Raw genomic sequence first — 24,289 nt, forward strand, 5'->3', positions numbered from 1 at the left:
TTTGCAGGGTGGATACTTTCTATTTCAACACGTTTTAGGGAGAAGAGCGCGTAATATGTGTATTTGATTTCTGGAACAGGAATAGCGATACATACGATACATATTTGTGTTTATGTTTGTTTCATCATGTGGTGTTTTCATGAGTTGGTGTGATGTGTCGAAGTCAAAATATCAACTGAAGTAAATCTATTTGTGATGCAAACGGCAAAGAGAGTTGAGAGTACCCTTTGATAGTTCAGGGATCTGCACATTAAGTGCACTGTATAAAGTGTGCAGTCGGTCGTCCCAGTATGAATCATAGGCCAGCGAGTCGTTCATTGACATACCAACCAATGCAACCAACCGAGAAAACAGCAATTCTTGAATCGAAGTGAGATGAAAAAGGACAATAGCTGTGCCCCGCTTTATTCCAGCAACCATCGTCAGAGCTAAGCCTCTTGGACAAATAGTCCGGACTCTCAAACTTGTACAATATATTATTTTGGCCTGCCACTTGTTGGGGCTCATTTTGAAGCTTGTATGGTAAATAAAGTTTTCACTTGCTTAGTTTTTTCTGAAAATCGGAAAATTATTTTCCGTATAGAGTTAACACAGGGATGGCGGCCATTTTGAATTTCAAATATCGTTAAATATCGGATAATTTATTAAACTTTGCACGGTGACTCTCGAGTTTAATTCTTGATAGAACATGGTCGAAAAGTTGTTTGAGGAAAATTTGAGCTAAAGTTTACGGTCTTTTAATTTCGACGCGCAAACTACATTTATTGATTGCAATGCATACCAACAACAGATACTTCAGCACGTCACGTCTATATATTGACTGTTAAAGGATCCCTACTGTATATGGTCTAGTACTTTCCATAGCGGTGTCAAAGGTCCGAATAACTGAGGATTTTAGTATACATCCTTTTTTTGCTTCAGAATCTGCATCTCGGGGCAGAGACTGTATGCCCACTCTGTCTTTCATACGCGTATTTTACTTTATACCGTCATTAATCATGAAAGAACTTAAAATTGGGTCAAGGGTTTGGCTGTCATCGTCATGTATCGTCCACAGTGAAGAAATACGGGTTGTGTGACGTACATAACAAAGATACCGGTGTAGCTTTGGTGATTCGAATAACATTGATTCTAACCACTTACAATATTGAATGGTGTATTTAAAGGACAAACCTGTTAAACAGACGCACCTCATATTCTGGCATCTGTTAATTGGATCTTGGCACTAATCGTGGGGTGTATCCATAACTTTGCCGTTGAATATCCGCGCGAGAACAAATCTGTTCAAACAAAAGTATAAACCGCTTCTATCATTCCCCTGTGTCGCTGACGTCACTATACATGTTGAGCTAAAATACAATACACATGAACGACCTTATACGAGAAATTGCTTCTTCAAGTGTGTTGCCAAAGACAAGATGAAAGGCTTCAAAACGGAATCTGAATTTTATCGATTTCAAGATTTGACTTTTTCCAGAAGGTCAAATCCGATACATGTGGGGGTGGGGGATATTTCGAACAAATTTGGACGCCGCCGGACGATTCAAGCGTCTTATCTTTAGCACGGTAATTTTGGAAGGATTTTGAGTTACGGAACAGAACAAAACACTTGGCTTGATTAAAATCTCGAACAAATTTAACTCCATTTGCTATCAATATTGATGAAAATTTCAAAATTTGTAAAATACGGTTTCTTGTTCCACTACAGTGGCAACGAGCGCGGTTTTATATGTCTGATATCCCGTCGTTTTTCATCGACAAAATATTTTATGAATGTCTGTCCGGACCAAATTTCAATTATATTCCATGTTTTACGCAAATCGTTGTGGTTGCACGACTCATTCCTCGTATTTCAATGAAACGTATGTGTACCAATACAGATAATGAAAATCAAAGGTTACAGCGACTGTCTCTGTGGCGTTTCCCTCTGTTTTGGTACAGATAATGCAGATTTTTTAGATTAATATACACCATGCCAGATTGTAAAATTAGAATTATTCGAAGTGACGGCTTTTTTCTTCCAGCATTTTCGGTACAAAAACTTCTAAGCTTGAATTAAAATCTTTACTTTACGACTCCGATGTTATTGTCGATTACTAACGCTGGTGGCGCTTCAATTTTAATTCCTCCAGATCGGCTTACGTCACATCTGCAAACTTTGCAAAAATCGTGCGGCAAATACCTCCAAACAATGCCAGAGTTGCTTCAAACCAATGAAATTTTATTTGAAGAGAATTCCGGCGATCTAAGTCGGATGACACCTATCTAACGCCGCCGACTTCTCAATATCGCTAATGATTAAACCTCATAGTCTGTGTATAAATATGAACATTTGGGACGGTCACGGTGTATCCAATGTTGGTACGACTACTGAAGGCTACGCATACTTCCGAAGCGACACTTCCACACTTTTCCCCCTGAAAATTGCACGGAGAAGTGGAACACGAGTTAAGACGTTCGCACCATGAGGATAATCACACCAATATTCCTTGCCGTTTCAGCGTGGTGTCTTGCTTCCATCATGTTTGAAACCCAAGGAACTTGTAAGTACATGAATGTTGGCTCAATTTGAACATTTTTTTGAAGGATATGATTTTCGGAAGAATCCCACAGACTAAATTTTATGATCATAGGAGTAATAGTTACATGTTAAGGTAGTAAGTACGCTCCTCAAAAGTGAAAGACTCAAACTTTTGTCATATATTATTCCCCTTCGAAATCACGAATAAAAATCTTGGTTCACGTGCAAAATTTGGTACTAGAGAAACAAAGTGATTGAAATTCGAAATGGCCGCCATCACGGTGTTAACTCTATTGGTAAAAGTTAAATTTTTGACCTTCAAAAAACCTAAGCCGGTGAAAAGTTTTGTTACTCCATGAGCTTCAACTTGAAAATGAGCTATCGCAAGTGGTAGGCCAAAATAGTATCGCAAAAGTTTGAGAGTCCGCAATAATGTCCCCGTGGCGCATTCTACCTCAAGTTCAAATGTTCGGGGGTTTTTTGCGAACTTTGGGCTAAAAGTCAACACAGGAAAAGTTTTATTTATCATTCTCGCTCGTCTTGATCTACACCAGCCGCATCAGTCTTTTTCCCCTTTTTATGCTTGTTTGTAAAATATTTTAGGAAAAAAGCGATAGTGCGCTTCACCCTGCAGGAGAATATATTATCAGGCTCACATGTACACGTACTGTGCATTTCTGATCAGTGTGCTTATCGCTGTCATCCTGCGGCGTGTTAGAATTATCTCTCCAGGCAAATATTCCCCGTAAATGGTGTTACAACAACATTTTACATTTAGATGAGAAAAAGAAAGTCTTCTATTTATTGGCTTGTACGCAAATGTGTCTTTGTACCGAAATTTTGGACTCTCCATACCGTGACCTACAGATAGAATAAATTCTACATTTTCCGGTACGATTACTTTCTGTTGCGGTACATCATGATAAAATCAGATTACAAAGTTATAATTGGGTGCTACATCATTTCCAGAGACGGGCAGCCACGCTTTGTACCCTCAACATTTGTGGGGTGCTTGTGTGACAAGATTATCTTTTCATGGTCTCTCTGTACCAATTTCGTGAATTAACAACGGCTTATTCATGGGTGTGGCACAGTATGGTGAAAGACACTCTTGTATTATCATAAGTTTTGGGAGTTAGCAAACTGACATTGTCATCCCTCTATGAAAAATAAAATACGTTACGTGAACGATGGGACAAAATCATTTGGAATATTAAAAGTTGAGCTGTATAGGGGTATTAATTTTTGCTGTGGGGGCTCTTTGTCAGTCACAATGACTCGATTTTCGACACGGATTTTGAAAGGAGCTGTGATTATTCATTCCAGTTTATCAAAATCATGACCTCATCAGATGACCTAGTGGTTAAAGTTTGTCAAGTAGAGGGCGATGGTCAGACGAAAGCACACAGTTCATGAACATAGGATTAAAAATTTAGGTCGTTTCATGATGACATCAGCAATTTACTGCCAGCCACTCTTTTTAGCTGTCTATGTCTGTCTCCGATTGACGTCACATACATACATACATACATACATACATACATACATACATACATACATACATACATACATACATACATACATACATACACGCGCGCGCGCGCGCGCGCGCACATACGAAGACAGACAAGCACTGGACAAACATATTTATTTGTCCATGCTTATTGTCGCCGACTATAATATACGCACGATATACATTCCTGTTACACAAATGATTCAGCCAGCAATTGTTTAGATGGAAGGCTGCAGGCACAGATCTATGCCCCATTATACCCATATAATTATTGGAAAAATGACTGTAATATCTGAAATTTGTATAAATGTATCACTCTACCGGTACCAATAACATACCGTTTAATTGAGGAAATTCCGAAACACTTCAGTCTTACGGAAATCTAGTTCATTATTATTCATTTTTCACCGAAATAAACTTTTTTCACTGTTTCGTCCATTTCAGTGTATATGCACGTTCTCTGCAACCGAACTGTTACACTCACACATATCAAAGGCGACCGGATGTACTCCCAATTCGCACCCTATTACAGTAATAATTACACATGTATTACCACGCTGCAGGCAGAGAACGAATACGAGATGGTGTCAATAAACGTGAGTTGGGCTTTCTTAATGTAGTTTTCCTACGACATATACAGCTTCCTTTCGGCGGGGATTCTACTCATAAGATACATTCTTGGCTTTATCTGTTGTCGTACATAGTCTTCATTCTCTTGCTCTACTTTTAGTCCTTCATTGAGCCCATCCATGAACCCTGTCTTGTCCATCTGTCTCCCCGTCTCTCTCTGTCTGTCTGTCTGTCTGTCTGTCTGTCTGTCTCTCTCTCTCTCTCTCTCTCTCTCTCTCTCTCTCTCTCTCTCTCTCTCTCTCTCTCTCTCTCTCTCTCTCTCTCTCTCTCTCTCTCTCTCTCTCTCTCTCTCTCTCTCTCTCTCTCTCCATCCTTGCTTCTCCAAATATCTGCAGGCATACCGCATATATGAATCCGTAATTTATAAGATCTTCTAACCCGCTTCTCCTGAATTTCAGCAACTCCTTATTCTAATATCATCAATTTTCAAATCGCAAATTCTCTTCCTACTTTTCCCCGTAGTTTGATTGGATTGCTCTCGAAAGACGTCGTGTTGGATGTCCTGATCATTTAGACATCTACGACGGCCCAGACACGAATAGTACTTTAATCAGACGATTGTGTGGAAGACAAAATACAACAGAAATTGTTTCCTCTGGCAAGGCTATCACTCTGGGCTTTTTCACTGACCCCATCAGAAGGAGAAGGGGATACAGTCTGGTTTTCACTGCCTTTCATGACTGTAAGTTGTCCTTCATAATATCTTTTGATTGACGCAAAGCGCAGACAAGACAGCGTACGTTTGCCTTTGCCTTTTCTGCAGGCAATTCCTTTTGAAGAGTAAGGCATTACTGGATCAGTAAAAATGTGATGTTATGGGTAGTAACAAAATGTGAGAACTGATCAAGGGAGCGACCCGGTAAAATTAAGATATGGAATTTTAATATGACGAGTAACTTTGAAGTGTCAGAAACTGAATCGACGCTGATCCCCACGGCTGATCTTTTTCGACACTTTCCAACAAGTTTACTTCTAAGTATCTCAGATCATAGATGTCGATTGTAAATTCTGCCGTGTGTGCACCAGATGATAAATGCGAAGAGTCAATCATCGGAGTGATTCAACGCTTGCATTTCTGCCAGTATCTGTTTTCAATATGTTGACCGCTTGACAAAAGTGGCAAATTCAAGGGTGTTCCAAGACAAGTCATGGACAAAGGCGAAGATATTTGTGATGAAATGTCAGTTGAAATTTTCATACAACTCTCATTGGTCTGACACATAAAGACACCACCTGTTACTTGTGAATATATTTGCATTAGCCTATTTTGGCGCCATGCAAGCGTCGTCTACAATTTACTTTCCAAAAAGCATGACGGGAATACAAAGAATTGAATCGTGCCAACACTGTGTAACGTGTACAATCTGCCACGTTGTTGTCCAAGCTTGATTTCTGGTGCGGACTATAAAATCAAGTCGTCAACAATAACACACTCATGCGAGCTGTGTTGAAAAGTCAGACAATACATGTTTTGACTTTGATTTTGGAGTACAGCAACCAATTACATCTTACAAACAGAAACTTAACGGGGAAAATATGTCAAAAGTTACAGCTATTTTAGCTGATCATGAAAGTTCTATATTTTTGCAGTTCTTTCACCGGAGTGCAATGGAACGCATGATTTCGAATGTGACAATTTCCGCTGTATCGATTCGTCTCTGGTCTGCGATGGACTCAACAACTGTGGTGACCTGTCGGACGAAACGGATTGTCCTGATCCAACTACACCAGTTCCCGGTAGGAAAGAGCTAGTAAATCAGTCCATTCCCGACATAATAATGATTCTAGGTCCTTATGTTATTATATGTAAGGGTTACACCGTCAGTTCTTTGGGAGGTCAGACTCGAGAGCATATTCTTGTTTGTCTTCAAATCTTATACATTTTCTCGGAATGGGACAGGACATGCATACTTTTTACTCTTGAAATCTTCTCAATTGTTACCTTTTCTGTGAAGGAAATCTGTTTTACGCTCTGAGGGTGGTAATTAGTTTTAAAAACTACCACCCCATATTTCTTCTCATGCATCACCACCCCCATGCCAAAGATAAAGTGATCCGTTCCTTACACATCTTCACTATTAGTAATCTTAGAGCAGCTTCAACTCGAATTTTGCAACACTCTGATTTTCAGTAAGTTTTTAGAGTCGAGAGAGTAAAGAAATCAAGCTGATTGGGAAATTGTGAATTTATGAACCCTTTCGTTTATGTTTTACCCTCTGCTCAGTCCATTACAAATGACATACACTTTTTGTCTGCTCTTTTACTTACTTGTAATTCTAATGTGCTAATTGTGACTTGCTCGCTATTCTAGTTGCAATGAAAGCAGGCGAATGCTGGGTTGCGAAAATCAGGTTAATTCTTACTACAATAAGGTACTCAAAAATCGAGATACAAGAAACAAAGTCATTTCAAACATCATGTTATTCCAGACCAATATAAGTACATTATATCAAACGCATGCTTTTATAACACAGTGGTTTATAAACCTCTGTGCTCGGTAAAATGTGAAAGAAGCATGGAATAAAAAATATCACTCATAGTATTAAAGTTATCACACTGTTTAATTCCAGCTTCGAGTCCGAGCGATTCCTCCGAGTCTCAAAGTTGGGGATTTCCGGTTCTTGTTACCGTAGTAACGATAGCCGCCACGGTACTCCTGGTAATAATACTGCTGGTATGTCTTGTCATTTACATCTACTGTGGCTGCCTTTGCTTAGCCTGCGCCAAAGGAAGAAGGGTCCAACCGAAACAGCAAATCGTCGTGGTCACCTCGTCCGATGACCCATCCTCGTCCAATCCAGAAGAACTCGCGAAAGTGGAGGGTTATCCAGAGGGGTGCACCGCTCCACCAGCGTATGAACACGTCGATCCAAATGTTTCTGGTGATCAAGATCTACCACCGAAGCCAGATGGCAGTTGCATTTGAGCTTGCCAAAGTATATTAAAAGTGGCAGGCAAATACTTACCGATGCGGTTATACAATTTACAAATTTCAATCTGTCTTTTCACTATTGTATATATGTTAATGATTATGCATTTGATCTCGATTGCGCGGTTTCAAATAAAAAAATATGAAAAAAACCCATTCCCAGCATGCATCATATTCCATGGATAGCCTTATCTGTGTTTATTCATACGATTTGTGGTCGTCGCCATAGGCCTGCAGAACCATATATCATCTCATAGCACGAATATGTCACCCATTGGATTTATGCCACACTAATGATATGGATCGTGCTGTGAGTACACGATACAACATCACAAACTTCATTTTCCTGCTTTAACCCAGAGTCCACAAGTTAAAATCGCCTTTTGACTTCAAGAGTGTGTACCCAATGATCATTTGTGAATGAAACCACAGCTTTCAGTAATTATACAGCTCTGTCACCATTTTTCATGAAACCGGACATTTAACGAAAATAGAGAAACGTATAAACCAAAGTATAATCGTGTGTTCTTTCCTGAAGGGAAGGTAAAACACCTTATCAAGAAATAGGTCTATATTTCAGCCTCTTCCAGTCACGGGACACAGAAATCACTGAGCCCATTTCAGGATTAAATATTTTTGTTTCTTTTGGTCTAAAGCAATGTTCACTTTCCGAAGTCTATGCATTTCGAGCGATCTCATGATACATTTGAAAATTTTACGATATTATATTGTGAAAATAGTATCATACATGGAAGTGTGACGTCACACAGAAGGGCGTTGCTGCTGACGTATAGCGTGACGTGTCCAATGGTGGGCGTGACCGTGACACATGTTTCCTTGCTTTAGTGGCTCTAACATGATGACAAAAAATCGTTTTCATGAAGAGGTTTTGTTTCACATGCATTGTCATCTCGGAAATGTGAACTTTTAACATCCGTTGCATTGACACAACAACTGTTAGCGCCTGTCTCATAAAATATCTCTCGTCTGCATAGTCAGTTTATCCGCATTCGATTCAAATTATTGGAATATGGAAAGAAAACCAATCCCCGCGAGAAGTGTAGTTTGGCGATTTGATGATTTATGGATGAAGTTGATGACTGAAAATATAAGCATAAGTCGAGAAAACTACACAAAAAAAGTCTTGTCGAGAAAACAACACAAAATCATCTGGTTCTTTACAGGTACGATGCAGATGTGTTGTTTTACTAGTCTAAGACCGTTTTCAAAGGTAACACCCATTGGTTGAGATTTGATGAAGAGATGGGAGTTTATGTGTTAAAACCTCCAATTACTGTTACCTTCCACGAATTTCCAGTTATTTTATTTTGTTTGCGAAAAAAAACAAACAAACAGGTTTCTTACTCTCAAAATTTTGTCGAAATGCACACTTTTCAACTTGACAATGTACTCTCTGATGTCTGTAATACCAAATGTCATAATTGACGATTGAATTATCCGGATTTCATAGAATTCGATAACAACAAAATTGTTTACATATATACTATAGAGTACTATTAAATAAAGTAAATGTATTTCAATTATATGTATATCACCTTCGACGTATTTCCAGTATTTTTATACTGAAGGCACACACACACAAACACACACACACAAATATATATATATATATATATATATATATATATATATATATATATATATATATATATATATATATATATATATATATATATATATATATATATATATATATATACAGGTGTCCTCATGGGAAATTAAAGTGCTCGATGCGGTAAGCAGAGCGTTATAAATAATAACACAAATTACTTCAAGTAATAAGTTTCATGAATCCTGCAATATTCAGATAGAAGAAGATGGTTTAAGATTGTAGGATGCATGAAACTTAATATTAATTTGTACTTGAAGTAATTTGCGTTACATATATATATATATATATATATATATATATATATATATATATATATATATATATATATATATATATATATCCAATAGAGTACTGAGTAGTATTAAAGAAACGAAAATCTACTATCATTACTAAAATTTATGAATTCCGTTAGTATTAACACTGTTTATTAAACATTAACCTTGTGTGATTTGATCACGGGGATGCGTGGAGTAAAGGTCGGGCTTACGATCTGTTTATACATTTACAACGACTGAGCATCACGATATCTCCTAGTTGGCACGGTCACGCTTAACCTCGCTGTCCGTCATTTTTCCGATATCTTGTCTCCTGGCCAGTATTAGCGACGGCAAGAAAGGATATATTTTACTACAGAAAGCTGCAGACGATTTTCATCGGTGAATAATGAGTACATTGGCAACGGCGTACTTGGCGCTGTTTTTAACAGTCGTCGTCGTAACAGGGACACAGAGTCAGACTACATGTAAGTAGATGTTTTTGTGAGAGCTTTTTATGGTTTTTTCAGATCATTTTATTTGAAGTCCTCCGAGGGCCAAAGTTTCAGTTAGCTTGCGGAGCCACACGCATTTCATCTCTCAAGTTGGTCAACACCTGTAAATACAATTAACGTATCGAATGGACAGTAGTAAAAAAACGATTGCAACGTAACAGTGAAATTATCGATATAACGTTGTGATTTTTCATCGTGCTTTTTATGAGATCTATCATGATGTTTGATCGCATTGTTTGAAAACGCATCAAAATGATGGCACGGTGCCGGTGCGATCACACCAGTCAAAGGTAAACAAGTGACTCAGGAATTGGAGCGTGCCAGGATGGGCGCGACACCGAGGGCTACAATAGGAAACACTTTGCTTCCCATAGATACCTGTTTATCTTTGTTTGTTTGTTTTTATTTTTGAAAAATATTGGATAGCTTTTTATATTTGTGAGAATTTAAAAGTCACCTTTTCAGTTTGGAGATTATCAGTCGTTCGATGAGTTATATTTTTTCTCAGTTCGCTTTATTCCCTGCCCTGTATGTATATCGAGTACATTTTTTGACCGGATGAAAAGGAACTCATTGTCAAAACCTACATGAATTTTCCTATGACGAATCCGATTTTCGATGATGACGTAGTGAATGGTTAAAATTTAATCCACAGAAGGGCATATAAGGACACACTTGCTCAGATAGTCTAACCATTTGAATCAAAGCCGGTAAATGAACTTTGTCACAGGGTCGTTCTCCCGAGGATAGTTGGGTCAACCCTATATCTATGTTATCACGCAGTGATGTTTTGATCACGAAGATAAAATAAAAACCAGACTAGAGAGGGGCAAAATACGTACTTATATTTTGTTAATTTGGTTTACTCTACACCAAAGTCGAAATCGTAATCGCCTTCTTTCATGAAGGTATATTACCTCAGTAATTTAATTCATCGAAAATGTTAGTCTGGTGTTTGGTTTAATACATATTTTCATTTAATACTTTTTTATTATGTTAAAGACTCCAGCCTGCAACACAAGCTGTAACTAAAGCTTAAAGATTACAACTACTGATTCCACAAACTTTGACTGTCGGGGAAAAAGTTTTGTGTTTGATGAACACTTTTTAGGGAGTAGTGGCAAGATTACCTGTTTTCGCATGACAAATTAAACTGAAACATGGTTTGGTTATTTAAATATGCGCACATAAATACATGTCCTATTAATATTCCATCTAAATTTTGCAAGACGGTGAATTGGTTGAATCACGTTTCTGACAGTAGTCACTCTGCTAGGCACAGGCGACAACGAAATTACTGTTGTTATGTAACTGTCCTCAGACAAATGGACAACTGTGTCATTCAAAACCAAAGAGTCAAAAGAAATGGGTTTCATTTATAATTCTTTGCTCGTGTAACGACTCAAATATTCGGTCAAAGGGGGACAACGAAATGCTTACCGGGCTGCTTGGATACCATATCCCACAATGCTCTAGTACTGATAGCATGCAAATACAGAGCGTTGTATATCATTGGTGCACTCAGAAGATACATTGTAAATGTCAGAATCGCCCTATAAAATATTTGGTGCTGCCATGATTGTGACTTCGCATTCGATCAGATCTGCAGACGGGGTGAGAAAGCGTTTGAGGGCGTTTGGCATGCTTTTCCGCGGATGATATAAGATAATGGTTACGTTCCATGTGTGAATATGTACACGTTATTTATTTCATGATTTGATGTGTCACAATGGCCGCCATAAATTTTTAATTTTCGAAAAACTCAAACGATGTAAATTTCCTTACTCAAACAACTGTAAAATGAGTCCCACAGTTGGTATATCAGAAAAGAATTGACAGAATTTTCAAGTCCGAATATCTATCCCGCATATTCGCATATTCTACTTTTAAATTTGTGGAAACACTGGACGATTTCTGCAAACTTTCGACGTCACAGTTAAAAAAGCTGCAGTACATGAACTCGTGAAAAAAAGAGAAGAAGAGATTTATTAATTAATGAACCAAACTCATGAAAATTTGTTGCTCTGCCCACTTCAGTAACCATGTCAACGAAACGATTTTCTCCCGTGATTGATGACATATCATTGCTAGGGTCACTCGAGACCATCAATTTATCATTTTGTCTATCTATAGATAGTGCGTGCCTATTCTCCTTGCAGATTACATGGACAGACAATGTGATCAAACTGTGTCCCACGAGGGTGCCAGGATGTATTCACAATCTCAGAAATATTACAGGAACAATTTGGATTGTGTTGTGACGTTGAAGGCCAAGTATGATTACCAGAGGGTCTCAATCAAAGTGAGTAAATCATTTGTTTTAGAATTCCATTTTGAGAGCGCCCTCTATCGCACCTGTTCAAACAAAAAGCAATATGTCTGTCCGTTGTTTAATATTTATCCTTTCCTAAGACATTTTCGACTTTGCATCACTATTCGTTTGCGTCACGGTCTACCTGTCTGTCGCTGCTCGTCTGGGTTTGTGTCTTTTTATATACAAATTTAGACTTGCTCGAAGTCTGTTGGCATATAAATATCAAAACAGAATAAATTGAAGAAATAAACTTCAGCAGACTGTCTCGTTCATGGTAGGCTGTCGTGTAGAGCATTTGGTGAACGCGATGGCCAGCAAGTGACAATTCAAGTCTGCCGAGAAAAGCAAAGCGACTGGAGGCCAGTCTAATACAAATTATAAAAGTCATTTTGTGAAGGAACGGTTTGAAATCAGCGCCAAAAAGGAGCAGCCATACTTCAGTCTTAGTTAGCTTTCCGCGCATTTTTGTTCAGGATGGAACTGTCATAAAGGAATGCAAGCTACCTGAAATCAATGAATACACTGTATTCCAATGCGATACTTTCCAAACAGTGAGATGCATACACCTCTTTTACTTTGTCACGCTTCCTATGTATTCACCGTTACTCTGCAATATACACGGCGGTAAAAAATGTGACCATGTGTTTAGGCCATTTAGATAAAATTCTTTGTTTGCCGTCCTTAGATTTTTGAAAATCTACCAGGCAGCGAGGGAAAAAAACAAAAACAGGGAAAAAATACACGTGTATTAACATAAGTTCATTTTTATATTTAGTTTCTTTTGGAAAAATAATGTATTCATTTGTAATAGTGTTAACATTGTTTTTTGTTTTCTTAATTTTCTCTGAAAACCTACAACACGCGGACGGCAAACAAAGAATTTTATTTTCAGCGCCTTACTTTGGAAAAACCTTAAACCATAATTATTACTGATGCAACCTGTTTTTCTCTATAGTTCGACTGGATCGATATCGAGTCAACGGTTGCTGGCTGTCCTGATTACTTAGAGGTTTACAATGGTCCAGATACGAATTCGCCCCTGTTAAAACGACTGTGTGGTAAATACATCCCTCAGGATATTCTGTCCTCCGGTCAAACGATAACACTCAGACTATACACTGATTTTACACGAACTCGCAGAGGGTTTGGTCTTGTCTTCACGTCGTTCCACGAATGTAAGTTTATCTTTTTATTTCTTTTTTTTTTACTTTCCCTTAATTTTTAACTCTTTCATCACGTCACGGGGTACTCCGACCCAAGTCACTTTTTGTGAGACTAAAGCAATAGTAATGAAGATTATTTAAATGTAGTGATTTAGATGATGATTTTAGTAATGATGATATAGATGATGACGACAACGACGACGACGACGACGACGATGACGACGATGATGATGATGATGATGATGATGATTGTGGTGGTGGTGATGATGATGATGATGATGATGATGATGATGATGATGATGATGATGATGATGATGATGATGATGATGATGATGACGACGATGATGATGATGATGATGATGATGATTGTGGTGGTGGTGATGATGATGATGATTATAACTAATAATAATCTGCATCATCGTCATCATTAGCAGCAGCAGTAGCAGTAGCAGCCGTAGCTTATTACTACTACTATCATCATCATCATCACCATTATCATCATCATCATCATCATCATCATCATCATCATCATCACCTTCATGATCATCTTTAACTGAACTCAAGATCTAAATCAACATCAATACAACATTTTATAGTGATCCATAAACTATTCTGTTTCATCAATCACAATAACAGGTTGCTTTGTGACCGTAGAAATTCCTGAATTGTTTAATTTACAGCTGAGAATGTTTGCAGAGCCAATACACACTTCATATATTTATCAAACAGAGTTAATGTCAATACAATCAATACCATCAGAAGCTGCTACTGACCATCATGACATTTAAAGGACCATAAAATATTAGCGGCCTGTTTGACTTGAGTTCAGAAATTGATTTGAAAGACCAAAAGCAGAACCATGACCAACCGAAAACATCACAACATTAACACAAATGCGGCTCGACCCGAAACCATCTGTCAATGATTATCTAACCTCTTTCTGATACACCATCAGAGTACAACTAGTATACCAAAAGAAAGATAACTCGCAACTGTATTTTGTAGGGCACTGTTAGGCATTCCTGAATGCTGTAGGTCTCCGTCAGATAATCGTGTATTTCACAGTACACTAAGGGTTAGTCAGTATACAAAACTAACGGTGGGGGTGAAGAAATTCACGTGTACTTCTCCATTTCCAAATGTTTATTACGTCAGGTAATCTTACACATGGTAAAAACCAACATGCATGACTGCAGTGCACCGCAAGGGATGGACAATTAGATCTTGGGAGGGGGATGGTCAAAAACAGAAGAAAAAAAATTTTCAAAGCAAAAACTTAGGAAAAAATATCTTCAGACTAGTTGGCAAAATAAAAATAATAAAATTAGAGCTCAAAAAATGTAAATCTGAGAGTTTACTTACAAAAAAAATGAGCACATCATGACTCACTTGGAAAAAAATTCCAAAAATCAAAACTTTACACCATCCACCTCCTAAAATCTCATGATCGGTCCCTAATCGGAACAATAGAAGTATCGTATAGTCGTATGACTCAACTCTTATCACGTCCTCGCTAATTGCCGACCTTTGGTTTATTTTCTTGTACCACTTCAGCTCGTCTTCGTCCGTGTAATGGTACCACTGATTACATATGTAACAATGGTCGCTGTATTGATTCCTCTCTCGAGTGCGACGCACGTGACAACTGTGGTGACGTCACGGATGAATCGGGTTGTCCAGGTGAGGGAGTTGCACATTCAGTATCGCTCGTTCTTTGTACAGCGCCATGTACGGCAATCAAAACGGCTAGAGTTTCGTATTTCAACATACCTTAGGGAGAAACAAAAGCAATTCATTTGTTTGTTTGCAGAACCAAAATAAATGAAAATGAAAGCAAACGTTACAGCTAGTGTCCCTTTGACTGACACGATGACACCACATCCTCATTTTGTTTTGTTTTTTGTTTTGTTTTGTTAGGGTTGATGACATCAATTTAAAATTTCGATCGAAATATAACATTAGAAAGAAATCAAAGTACAGTACGATACTTCATCGATCTTGCACCCTTACTTTTATGATCGTTTTCGTCTATTGTAAGCTTTTTTATGACGTCTCTTTGCTTCATCAGGAAACTGGTTGACCGTGTGGGTGATTATCGGCATTGTCCTCGCATTTATACTGCTCCTGTCATGCGGTGTCATGATACTGTGTGCCTGCTGTGGCTACTGCTGCTTCGCCTGTGCCAAGAAGAAAGGGCGGTCTTCAGAGACAACCGTGGTCGCCACTACCCGACAAGACCCGCCCCCAGGCCACGCCTATGCCCAGCCATTGTCGACCATAGAGATGGGCAGCTACCCGACAGCCCAGGCTAAATACGTCAGCCAAGCCGATCTTCCGCCTGCCTACGATCAACTCGTCCCGAACACGACTGGAGCGGACACTTTGCCGCCAAAGTACTAATAAAGATGATCTGTAAATAAGTACTGTGATTGTCAGACTTTAAACTGGACACAAGAATGATTTATCGTTCTGTGCAGCTATATCAACTGAATGATGAAATTCAACGTCTATGGTAAATATTCAGATTTGCGACAGGCACAACTTAGTTACTCGCTCTGAAAAGTATACTTTGCACACTGTAAAAAAACCGCGAAAATGCAACATACATGGACAGACAGTTTCGTATTTTTTTTTCAAATTGCTAAGATAACAAATTGTTCTTGGTACGAAATAGTGATATTGACCTTATTGTAATTGGTACTCCCCCCCCCTCTCTCTCTCTCTCTCTCTCTCTCTCTCTCTCTCTCTCTCTCTCTCTCTCTCTCTCTCTCTCTCTCTCTCTCTCTCTCTCTCAGCCATTGTCACTTAAAAAAAGGTGTCTGCATGCAGACGTTTGCAAAAGAACTAGTGATGATGAGGTTTATCTAATATAAGTATTTTTATAATGCCACGGGAAGAAAATTGTATTTGATTTAAATATTTTACATGATCAACTGTCGAGTCACGCACTTTAAGGTCTGGGAACTTGGATATTTAAGTTGTTTAGGTAATTTAGATATACTTCAGCTGATTAAAATGTAATTTCTGGAATATACCAACGGAATGCTGCAAGAATCACAAGCTCCAATTGCTCGTAAACAGAACACTGGCGATGAGAATCGGGCTTAGTTGAATAGCTTAGATCCGCCCATACCGTTATACATGGTTATTTTCACACGCATATTGCATATATAAACATAAGCTAAAATGACCACGTTTATTTCATCTCAAAAAATATATGTTTTGAGTAATTACCTTTCTTCAGATATTTAAATTGGATTTCTATAAATATGGAGTCAAAATATGATTACCGATAGGGTAGTTTAGTTAGTTTACAACAACCAGAAGTCATTTTTAATATGTTTGAATAAAAGAAATTGCTTGTGTGTCTGTTTTTAAGTTTATATGCTGAAACATACAACTCTGTTTTGTTTTCATTTCCCACTGTGACAATACTGTGGCGACGAAATCTGCCTCTTAAATGCAGTGTAGAAAAAATAAATCCCGAATGTTTTCAGTATTGCCTCTTGGTCGACTTGTACTCGACATAATGTGTGGTTTCTAATCCATAGTATGATATTTATGTCGTCGTTTGGAGAACATATTTGAACAAAAGGAAGCAGACGTACTGTAGCTAGCAGACTGAGCTTATTTTCACGTATGTTAAATAGTCAAAATATTCATTAAATATGTGAACACGTCCTGTGTGTATGGATGGACGGATGCATGCATGTTAGTGCATACGTACGTAATACGTGTACAAACATACGTATTTGCCCAAGTGTGTACGTTCAGGGTTTTTAAGAACAAATAGAAGATCTGCCATCTGAGTACAGAAGAGGATGATCGATTTTCAAGTTCTTAACATAATAAAAAAAATGACATTGCAAGCTATTGCATTTAGGAGGAGCTAAAATCTTAACGAGGGTTCAAGTTCGGGTATTTTTTGAATATTGGTACTTTTCAATTCCTATAGTGAACGAATCTACTGAGATAAACTTTGATCACTATAGATAAATTAGTACGATAACAGTACCAACAAGACTGGAACTAATTTGGGATAATTGGATCTTCATATTTTTCAAATTTCTTGAAGTGCCGTATAGCTGAAAGTGACAATATTACAAATTACTCATAGCAACAAGTGTATAACTTAAAAAGAAATTAAAGCAGATGAGCTTACATTTGCAGATCAAACCGACATTCTTCTCTATCCAATTATCCCAAATTAGTTCCAATCGTGTTAATATAACATGGCTGAAAGAACATTGGTTTTGATTGCTGTATAGGGTGTCCGGTATATTTCATTGAGCTTCCTGTCAATTTTAAATCATTACAAGTCCCTTCTACGATTAAAAACGATGACCACCCGATAGGAGATGATAACTTTTCGTGACTCATCCTTTACATTGCTGGAGTAAATTGTGAAGACTCTGTTGATATAATTATGTTCGTTGTGTTTTTACCAATATGTTGGGTGACTAGTGTTTGGCCTTCCTCTCAATATCTGTACGACATTTCAAACTATCATATTGGCCTCTTTGGGTACATATATACAGTTTGTGTCGAAACTAACATCAGCAGAAATGATTTTATAAAACCCCGCTCTTCTTCATATACAGCCCATACACAGCCTACTGTCTTGGAAGTTCTTCACCTCTCGTATAGTGCTCCAAGTTTCTTTGATATCACCATCTACACCAATGTAAATCTCTGGCTATATGATATGTCGCTCTCATTGTTTAAAAAGTTCAATTTTGATTCAGAATCGATCGATTTTCTGTTTGCCCGTTTTTCTCTCTTTTCCGGGTATACATCACATGCAATTACAATCATGTTGTCCCATGATTGTTACGTTTAAAGCTTATATTCACTTTTTTGTAATAAATTTCGTCCATGCACGGGCTATTCCATGGATCTATTTTCAGATCTTTCGGAAACGTGTGTTATTATGGGTTCACACGGTACAGGTCGTACCATAAGTACGCCTGGACCTCTATTTGCAACTTTCCATGCATTTCTCTGTTATACCGTTGCTGGTGCATTCGTTGTTGGCTTTGTCAAAGCTAATCTGGTGACAATCTGGTGACAGCGTCCACAGACTAGGAACTTTTATACCCTTGCTTGCTTTGGCGCAATCAAACGCACTCGAAATGTCCAGTAGTGTACAGCAACGTGAAAGTATATTCTACATTGGACACTGAGAGCGCCCTTCATGTCAACAGATTTAAAAAACATAGGTTTCAAAATAGAAGAACATTTTAGACACAAAATACATAATGTATTATTTAATGATAATAAACAGGGCAATATGAAAAATAAATTAAGGACATACCGCTTATTCAAAACACACCAACATTATGAAACTTACTTTGATACTGTGAAAAATCCACGCACAAGGGCTTCTCTAACACAATTTAGACTAAGTGCACATCAACTTACACCCGTGGCCACTTTAGTGTTGATTAAGCCTGTCTGGTGCAAGCAGAAATTCTGTTTGTATAAACGAAACAAAGTGGTGATCGGTGTAATAAATGTAAGGTTCACTATCGGCACCCCACTGTTAGGATTGAGATAACGTTCTACTAAAATGTCTCGCCGCCGATCACAACACAGCACTGTAGACACGCTATAAGTCTGCACTCCGACAATGAACATCAATAACAACGGTCGCGAATATCATAGGGGCAAATCCTTCAGTGAGGACGTAGCAAGCTTGATTGTTCAAGATATAAGAGATTGTGGTGGCAATCCGGCACCTAGCGAGGTATCACGAGGAGCTTACAAAGAAACAAGCAAGCGTTTTAAGATAAGCGTGGAGGGAGCCAGAAAAGTTTGGAAGAGATGCACATGTATCAGGACAGGTTCCCTTCAACCGGGATGAGAAAAGTGTCGTTCATATGGTTACACACATGTGAATACATGTACATGTAAAATGCTACCCCGACTGTACTTTACTCTTACCTTTTCTCTCGTACCAAGTGAAATTGGAGTACGTTTATTCACAGTTTGTAGGAAAGAAACGTGGCTTAGTGCAAGTGAATGTTTACTTCGAAAGTTTTGCAGTCAAGACGGGCGATGTCTGTAATTTAATCGCTAACACTTTCAAATTGGCATTTTCTCAATTCCCGCGTCTGAACAGAGTCTGAACACGACACTTGCGATACACGCTGTAGTATCGTTGGTATTCATTCACTGCAATATTGAAATCGGCGCAAAATGTGTGATGTTTTCTAACACTGACTGCATTTGAAACACATGAATTTTAGCAGATACTGAGTACTGATAGGGCAAATGCTGTGGTCAACGTCATTTGTATACAGTGTATTTTATGATCACTCCGTAATTTCAGGCTAATCGGCGTGTCCACTGGGTACCGATAGTAGGATCATTATCACCACTGATACAGGGTAAAGTAACCGTTTTATCACCCTTCTGCAGACAGAATTTCTGCTTGTACCAGACAGGCTTGATCAACACTAAAGTGGCCACGGGTGTAACATAGAAACAGGTAGACATCGTAAAATGGGAGCAGAAAAACGTCTCTGCCCATGTTGCAAGAGTAACAAAATAGAAGATGAAATACACTTTTTACTCTTATGTCCATTATATAACAAAGAAAGAATACAAATCCTCCGTTTAAAAGACAAGAAACAAAGTTTAACTGAAACATTTATTGAAATAATGACAAACAATAACACAGCTGTTTCTTTGGCAAAATTTATTTATTGTTGTTTTGAAAAGAGAAAATTTTATATTATTTCTAAGTGAATTTGGAAGTTTTTCTCTTTCATTCTGATTGTTCAACTTGAAGTTGAAAATCTTTATTGTATGTGCTAACATGCTAGAGTGGCATACAGTTCAAAGATCAATTCTATTCTATTCTATTCTATTCTACATTGGACATTGAGAGCGCCCTTCATGTCAGAGCCCCTACACTAAAAACGCTGCACGGTGGTGCCTGTGCTTTCATAGGCGCCGAAGCCGCTGTCATGAATAATGACCTCAGCACAGGAATAGTTTTTCTAACTCTTTGGAATAATATAGGGTGGTTCCATACCCATCTACGCCGTCCGCGAAGTCTTCGTAGGCTTCGCACGCCGCGTCAGGGGTCCCGCGGCCAAAATCCTCGTGAGGCATGATATGCATGGTACTTCTGCGCCTGCGCTATGTACCCTTATTTCGCATAAAATATGCATATATTTTCTGGTGTGGTTATGTTTCAAAGGCGACGCGTGATTTCTTGGAGTCACAACGATACTTTTCTCATTATTAACAGGACATTTTACCCGAAAATCGCCAGTTTTCATCGAATGTTCCTCAATTAATGACAGAGTGGCTTTTTACAAAACACACAACGAACGCACGTTGGCGCGTCGCCATGTCTTTAAAACCGTAGTAAGACTTATGTTTAAGTACTACTTATTATACTACATTTCGCAGACACGTTACTGAATATGCTCACGTGTTATCGTTAGAGCCGTTTTTGAGATATCGTAAAAAACAAATTTTTGGCGGCCCCTTTTATATATGTGTTTTCGGGGGCCAATTTGAAACAACATCAGAAAACCAGCGACAGAAACGATGAGCTGGGTTGATGTGACATAGAAAATGGTATAGAAAGCAGAAATCTGCGTAGTTCAGGCTGTCTGACGAGAGTCTTCGAGACTCATGAGCATTACAGCTTACTCACTATGTTTTTTAATATGACGTTCCGACCATGCTACTATGATTTTCGTACGTGCCAGATATTACCATCTTTGCACTCAGGTTAACAGTTTTCTCGCACTTTCGCAATCGTTTTACATCGATAGATACAGGAGCTGTCCACATATCATGGACATATCATGTCCACATCAAAACAGTTTCCGCGGCCAATTCTCTTTCAGGTTTTCAGGTTGTCGGCTATACTTGGTTCAAGTCTGTGATTTGTGAATGTTTGAGTTTGGTGGACTGGATGATTTTTGTTCTGTTTTCATATGAAACGTATGAGTGGGGTGAACGCGATGAGAGGGGTGTACTTCATACACGGGAGTTTCACCCGGAATCCGACAGAATCCCATTACTGCGCAGACTCAAAGGTAACGCGTTCGACCCCCAGGAAAACCTGACCTGGGCTGCTAAATTTCAAACATGTTTTTAAAAAACAGAAAAGACACAAGAGAAAATGTTGCAAATTATTTTATTTTTTAAAAATTCACCGATCTGAGCCAAATATTGATGCGGATGCGTAGCCCTACCACTCCCTTTGCTGGTTGTGTTGGGGACTCCCCCAACACAACCAGCAAAGGGAGTGGAAGGGCTACGGATCCGCAGCAAAGCCATCTACAGCTTGTCAGTCGATTAGTTTTTTCTGCGTAATAAGCCCAGCAAATGAGCAATTTCTTTCGTTAGCGTTTTCAGTTGTTGTTGTTATTTTTGGTCTGTTGCTTGTTTTATTTGCACTTTAAATGGAATGCAAAATCAGAAGAACGGTTGGCTGTTCCCATAGTTTGTAGTTTTGAGCTTTCAAGTTTCTTTTGGCCAAGAGAATCTGATTAAAATCATTTGTACTGAGGTGTCTAACATTCCTTTATATTTTAGGCATAAATATAGTGTTTCCGTTAATATGGCAGCAGAAAATAGTGTAGGTCATGGAAATATTTTAAAATTTCATTTTGATATGATATGGTCATAATATAACCATCCAAATTGGCGGGGAAATTAATATTTCACGCTCTCGATACATAGCGTCCTTGGACGCGAAAATTTCCGCCGCAGTTCCACTCGATTTTGACTACAACAATATAATAAAAACACAGCAAGATCATGAGTAATTTTTGAAGAGGAGAAAAAGTGTAGGGTCGGGGGGGGGGGGTAATTGGGTAGGGCGGGTAACAGGAAACACATATTTCTCGTTTTTAGCCTTAGTTGCAGTATGCATTATTCTTGTTACCCATTACTATCGCTGTTTTTTAAATAGGTATTTTAATCCTTTTCCCCGAGATCATGTACATATCGACATAACTAATTTTCAAGTTGTTAACACAGCCTCCATGTTTTCCATGTTTCATTTTATTGTTGGACAACTGACAGTTTGATCGAAGTGAATTAATTTGTCAACAGTACTATTACATATAAATCAATTGCGCCGTTACTAGAAAGGCCTACAATTCGTATCAGAGTATAATAATTTAGCAAGAAAAGTAAGAAAATGTAAGAAAATTTGTTTTACACAACAAAATGTACGACGATGTCATCAACTGTTCTAGTAATGCTGTCCCTTCGTGAACTCTATGCGATAAAGAGAATATAGCTGCAATAGAGAGTAATCCTGTGATAAACAAAAGATGATTTTTGAAACTTACAAGTTTATGTGCCAAGCTAGTATGGGTGATATGAGAAGTGATGGTGCACTGAGCCGCCAGGGACCATGCATTATAAATGAGTCTTTGTACTCGATTAAGGCGAACATTGGACCGGATGTAGAAGGATGAAATCCTTTCGTCCCAAGGGTGGTCATTAATTATTGAAGTGCGTCTTCGGATAACGGCGGAGCGGAACGCTGGCTCAGTACCTAATCCCCGCGGAAAATACCTAGCCAGAGGGTATACTGACCCAACGGATGAATGAAAAGTACAGGGAGAAATTAGGCCTAATCATTGTAGTTTATTTCCAGGTATAACTGTTTTAGATAAACAGATACACAATAGTGGTTGAAATCTTTTGGAGTGCCCTCACAGAAATATCTGCAATTTACAATTAATATCTCTGTCTTGTTTTCATGTTTTTTCTAGATTTCAGCTTCATACGAGGTCACCGTGACGCTTCCCGTGTCGTTGAGGGCGCACTGAGTAGCAGTCACGACTTCGACATGAAAAATGTACAAATGCCTCAGTGACTGTGAGAGAAGCGCTTTTTGCGATATTACAAAAAAGCCTGAAACCATTTTGAAGCACGATTTTATAGTAAGTGCCAGCTTTCCGAAGTGATTGTTCAACAATCGTATTTTGCTAAGTATCGTATTTTGCTTTTGCTGAACGAGATGGTAACGCGCGAGTTACAAACTATGTCATCTATGCCCGTGGATTCACGGAAATTTAAGAAGATAAACTCGATGAAAAAAAAATCTGTCTTCTGAAAACAAGGGAATGAATCGAAATCACTGGTCTTTGGTAACACAACGTGGTCAGTTGTCATCGATGGTACATCGCACTACAATAAAAAATATTTCAAGGCCACACCTTCGAAGTTTCCATAATGAAAAATAACACTTTTTATTCACGTCATTTGCCATATTTTTAAGAGACGAACTTGTAAAACACCAATATTTAATTATGAAAGGAAAAGCGAAATATATTTTTCACTGCTGTTTTTACGTTAAACGGAAGCATAGAGATGAAAAAGACGGCAATAAATCGGGGACCAGATAAATGATATGGAGCGGAAATTAAAATAATGCCTGAATCCAAAATATTCCCAGAATGCAATGTCACAATCGCGTTTCTAAATAGGATTCAGATATAACAAAACCCATTATGTTGTTTTGATCGTTTTGTTTTTCACAAATTGTCGTTCATTACAGAATGTGACAACAAAATGCCGTGCAGTTTACCAATGGAGCAACAACAATGTTACGTTTCAATGTGTAAAGAATATTTCCTAAGTGCTCTAAATGCATTTAATATTTCGGAGGGTGCGGTGCGATTTGTTGACATGTCTTGTTGTTTTGAATGCGGGTTCCATTAGATAAAATTAGTCGGCGATCAGCACTCATATTAATGCCATCGACCCGCTGACATTTATTTTGTGTATTTAATATTTGCATGCGGGAACGCCTGATATGGAAACCGGGGGAC

The 24,289-nt window shown here is 38.3% G+C and overlaps 1 protein-coding gene across 1 annotated transcript; it reads left to right on the forward strand.

Moving 5' to 3' along the window:
- Positions 1-9,671: 9,671 nt before the first annotated feature.
- LOC139147633 (low-density lipoprotein receptor class A domain-containing protein 2-like) lies at positions 9,672-17,139 on the forward strand. Its single transcript, XM_070718779.1, has 5 exons — positions 9,672-9,968; positions 12,155-12,297; positions 13,265-13,484; positions 15,027-15,152; positions 15,541-17,139. The coding sequence occupies exons 1-5, from the start codon at positions 9,890-9,892 to the stop codon at positions 15,870-15,872; spliced, it is 900 nt and encodes a 299-aa protein (XP_070574880.1). The 5' UTR covers positions 9,672-9,889; the 3' UTR covers positions 15,873-17,139.
- Positions 17,140-24,289: the final 7,150 nt, after the last annotated feature.

This window comes from Ptychodera flava, chromosome 13, assembly GCF_041260155.1.
Source record: "Ptychodera flava strain L36383 chromosome 13, AS_Pfla_20210202, whole genome shotgun sequence".
Classification (NCBI taxonomy): domain Eukaryota; kingdom Metazoa; phylum Hemichordata; class Enteropneusta; family Ptychoderidae; genus Ptychodera; species Ptychodera flava.

Bases quoted from the DNA above. Each gene is read 5' to 3' on its own strand.
- LOC139147633 (XM_070718779.1), top strand. From the start codon at position 9,890: ATGAGTACATTGGCAACGGCGTACTTGGCGCTGTTTTTAACAGTCGTC. The intron at 12,298-13,264 runs GTGAGTAAATCA...TTTTCTCTATAG, and splicing joins ACCAGAGGGTCTCAATCAAA to TTCGACTGGATCGATATCGA. The intron at 15,153-15,540 runs GTGAGGGAGTTG...TTGCTTCATCAG, and splicing joins GGATGAATCGGGTTGTCCAG to GAAACTGGTTGACCGTGTGG.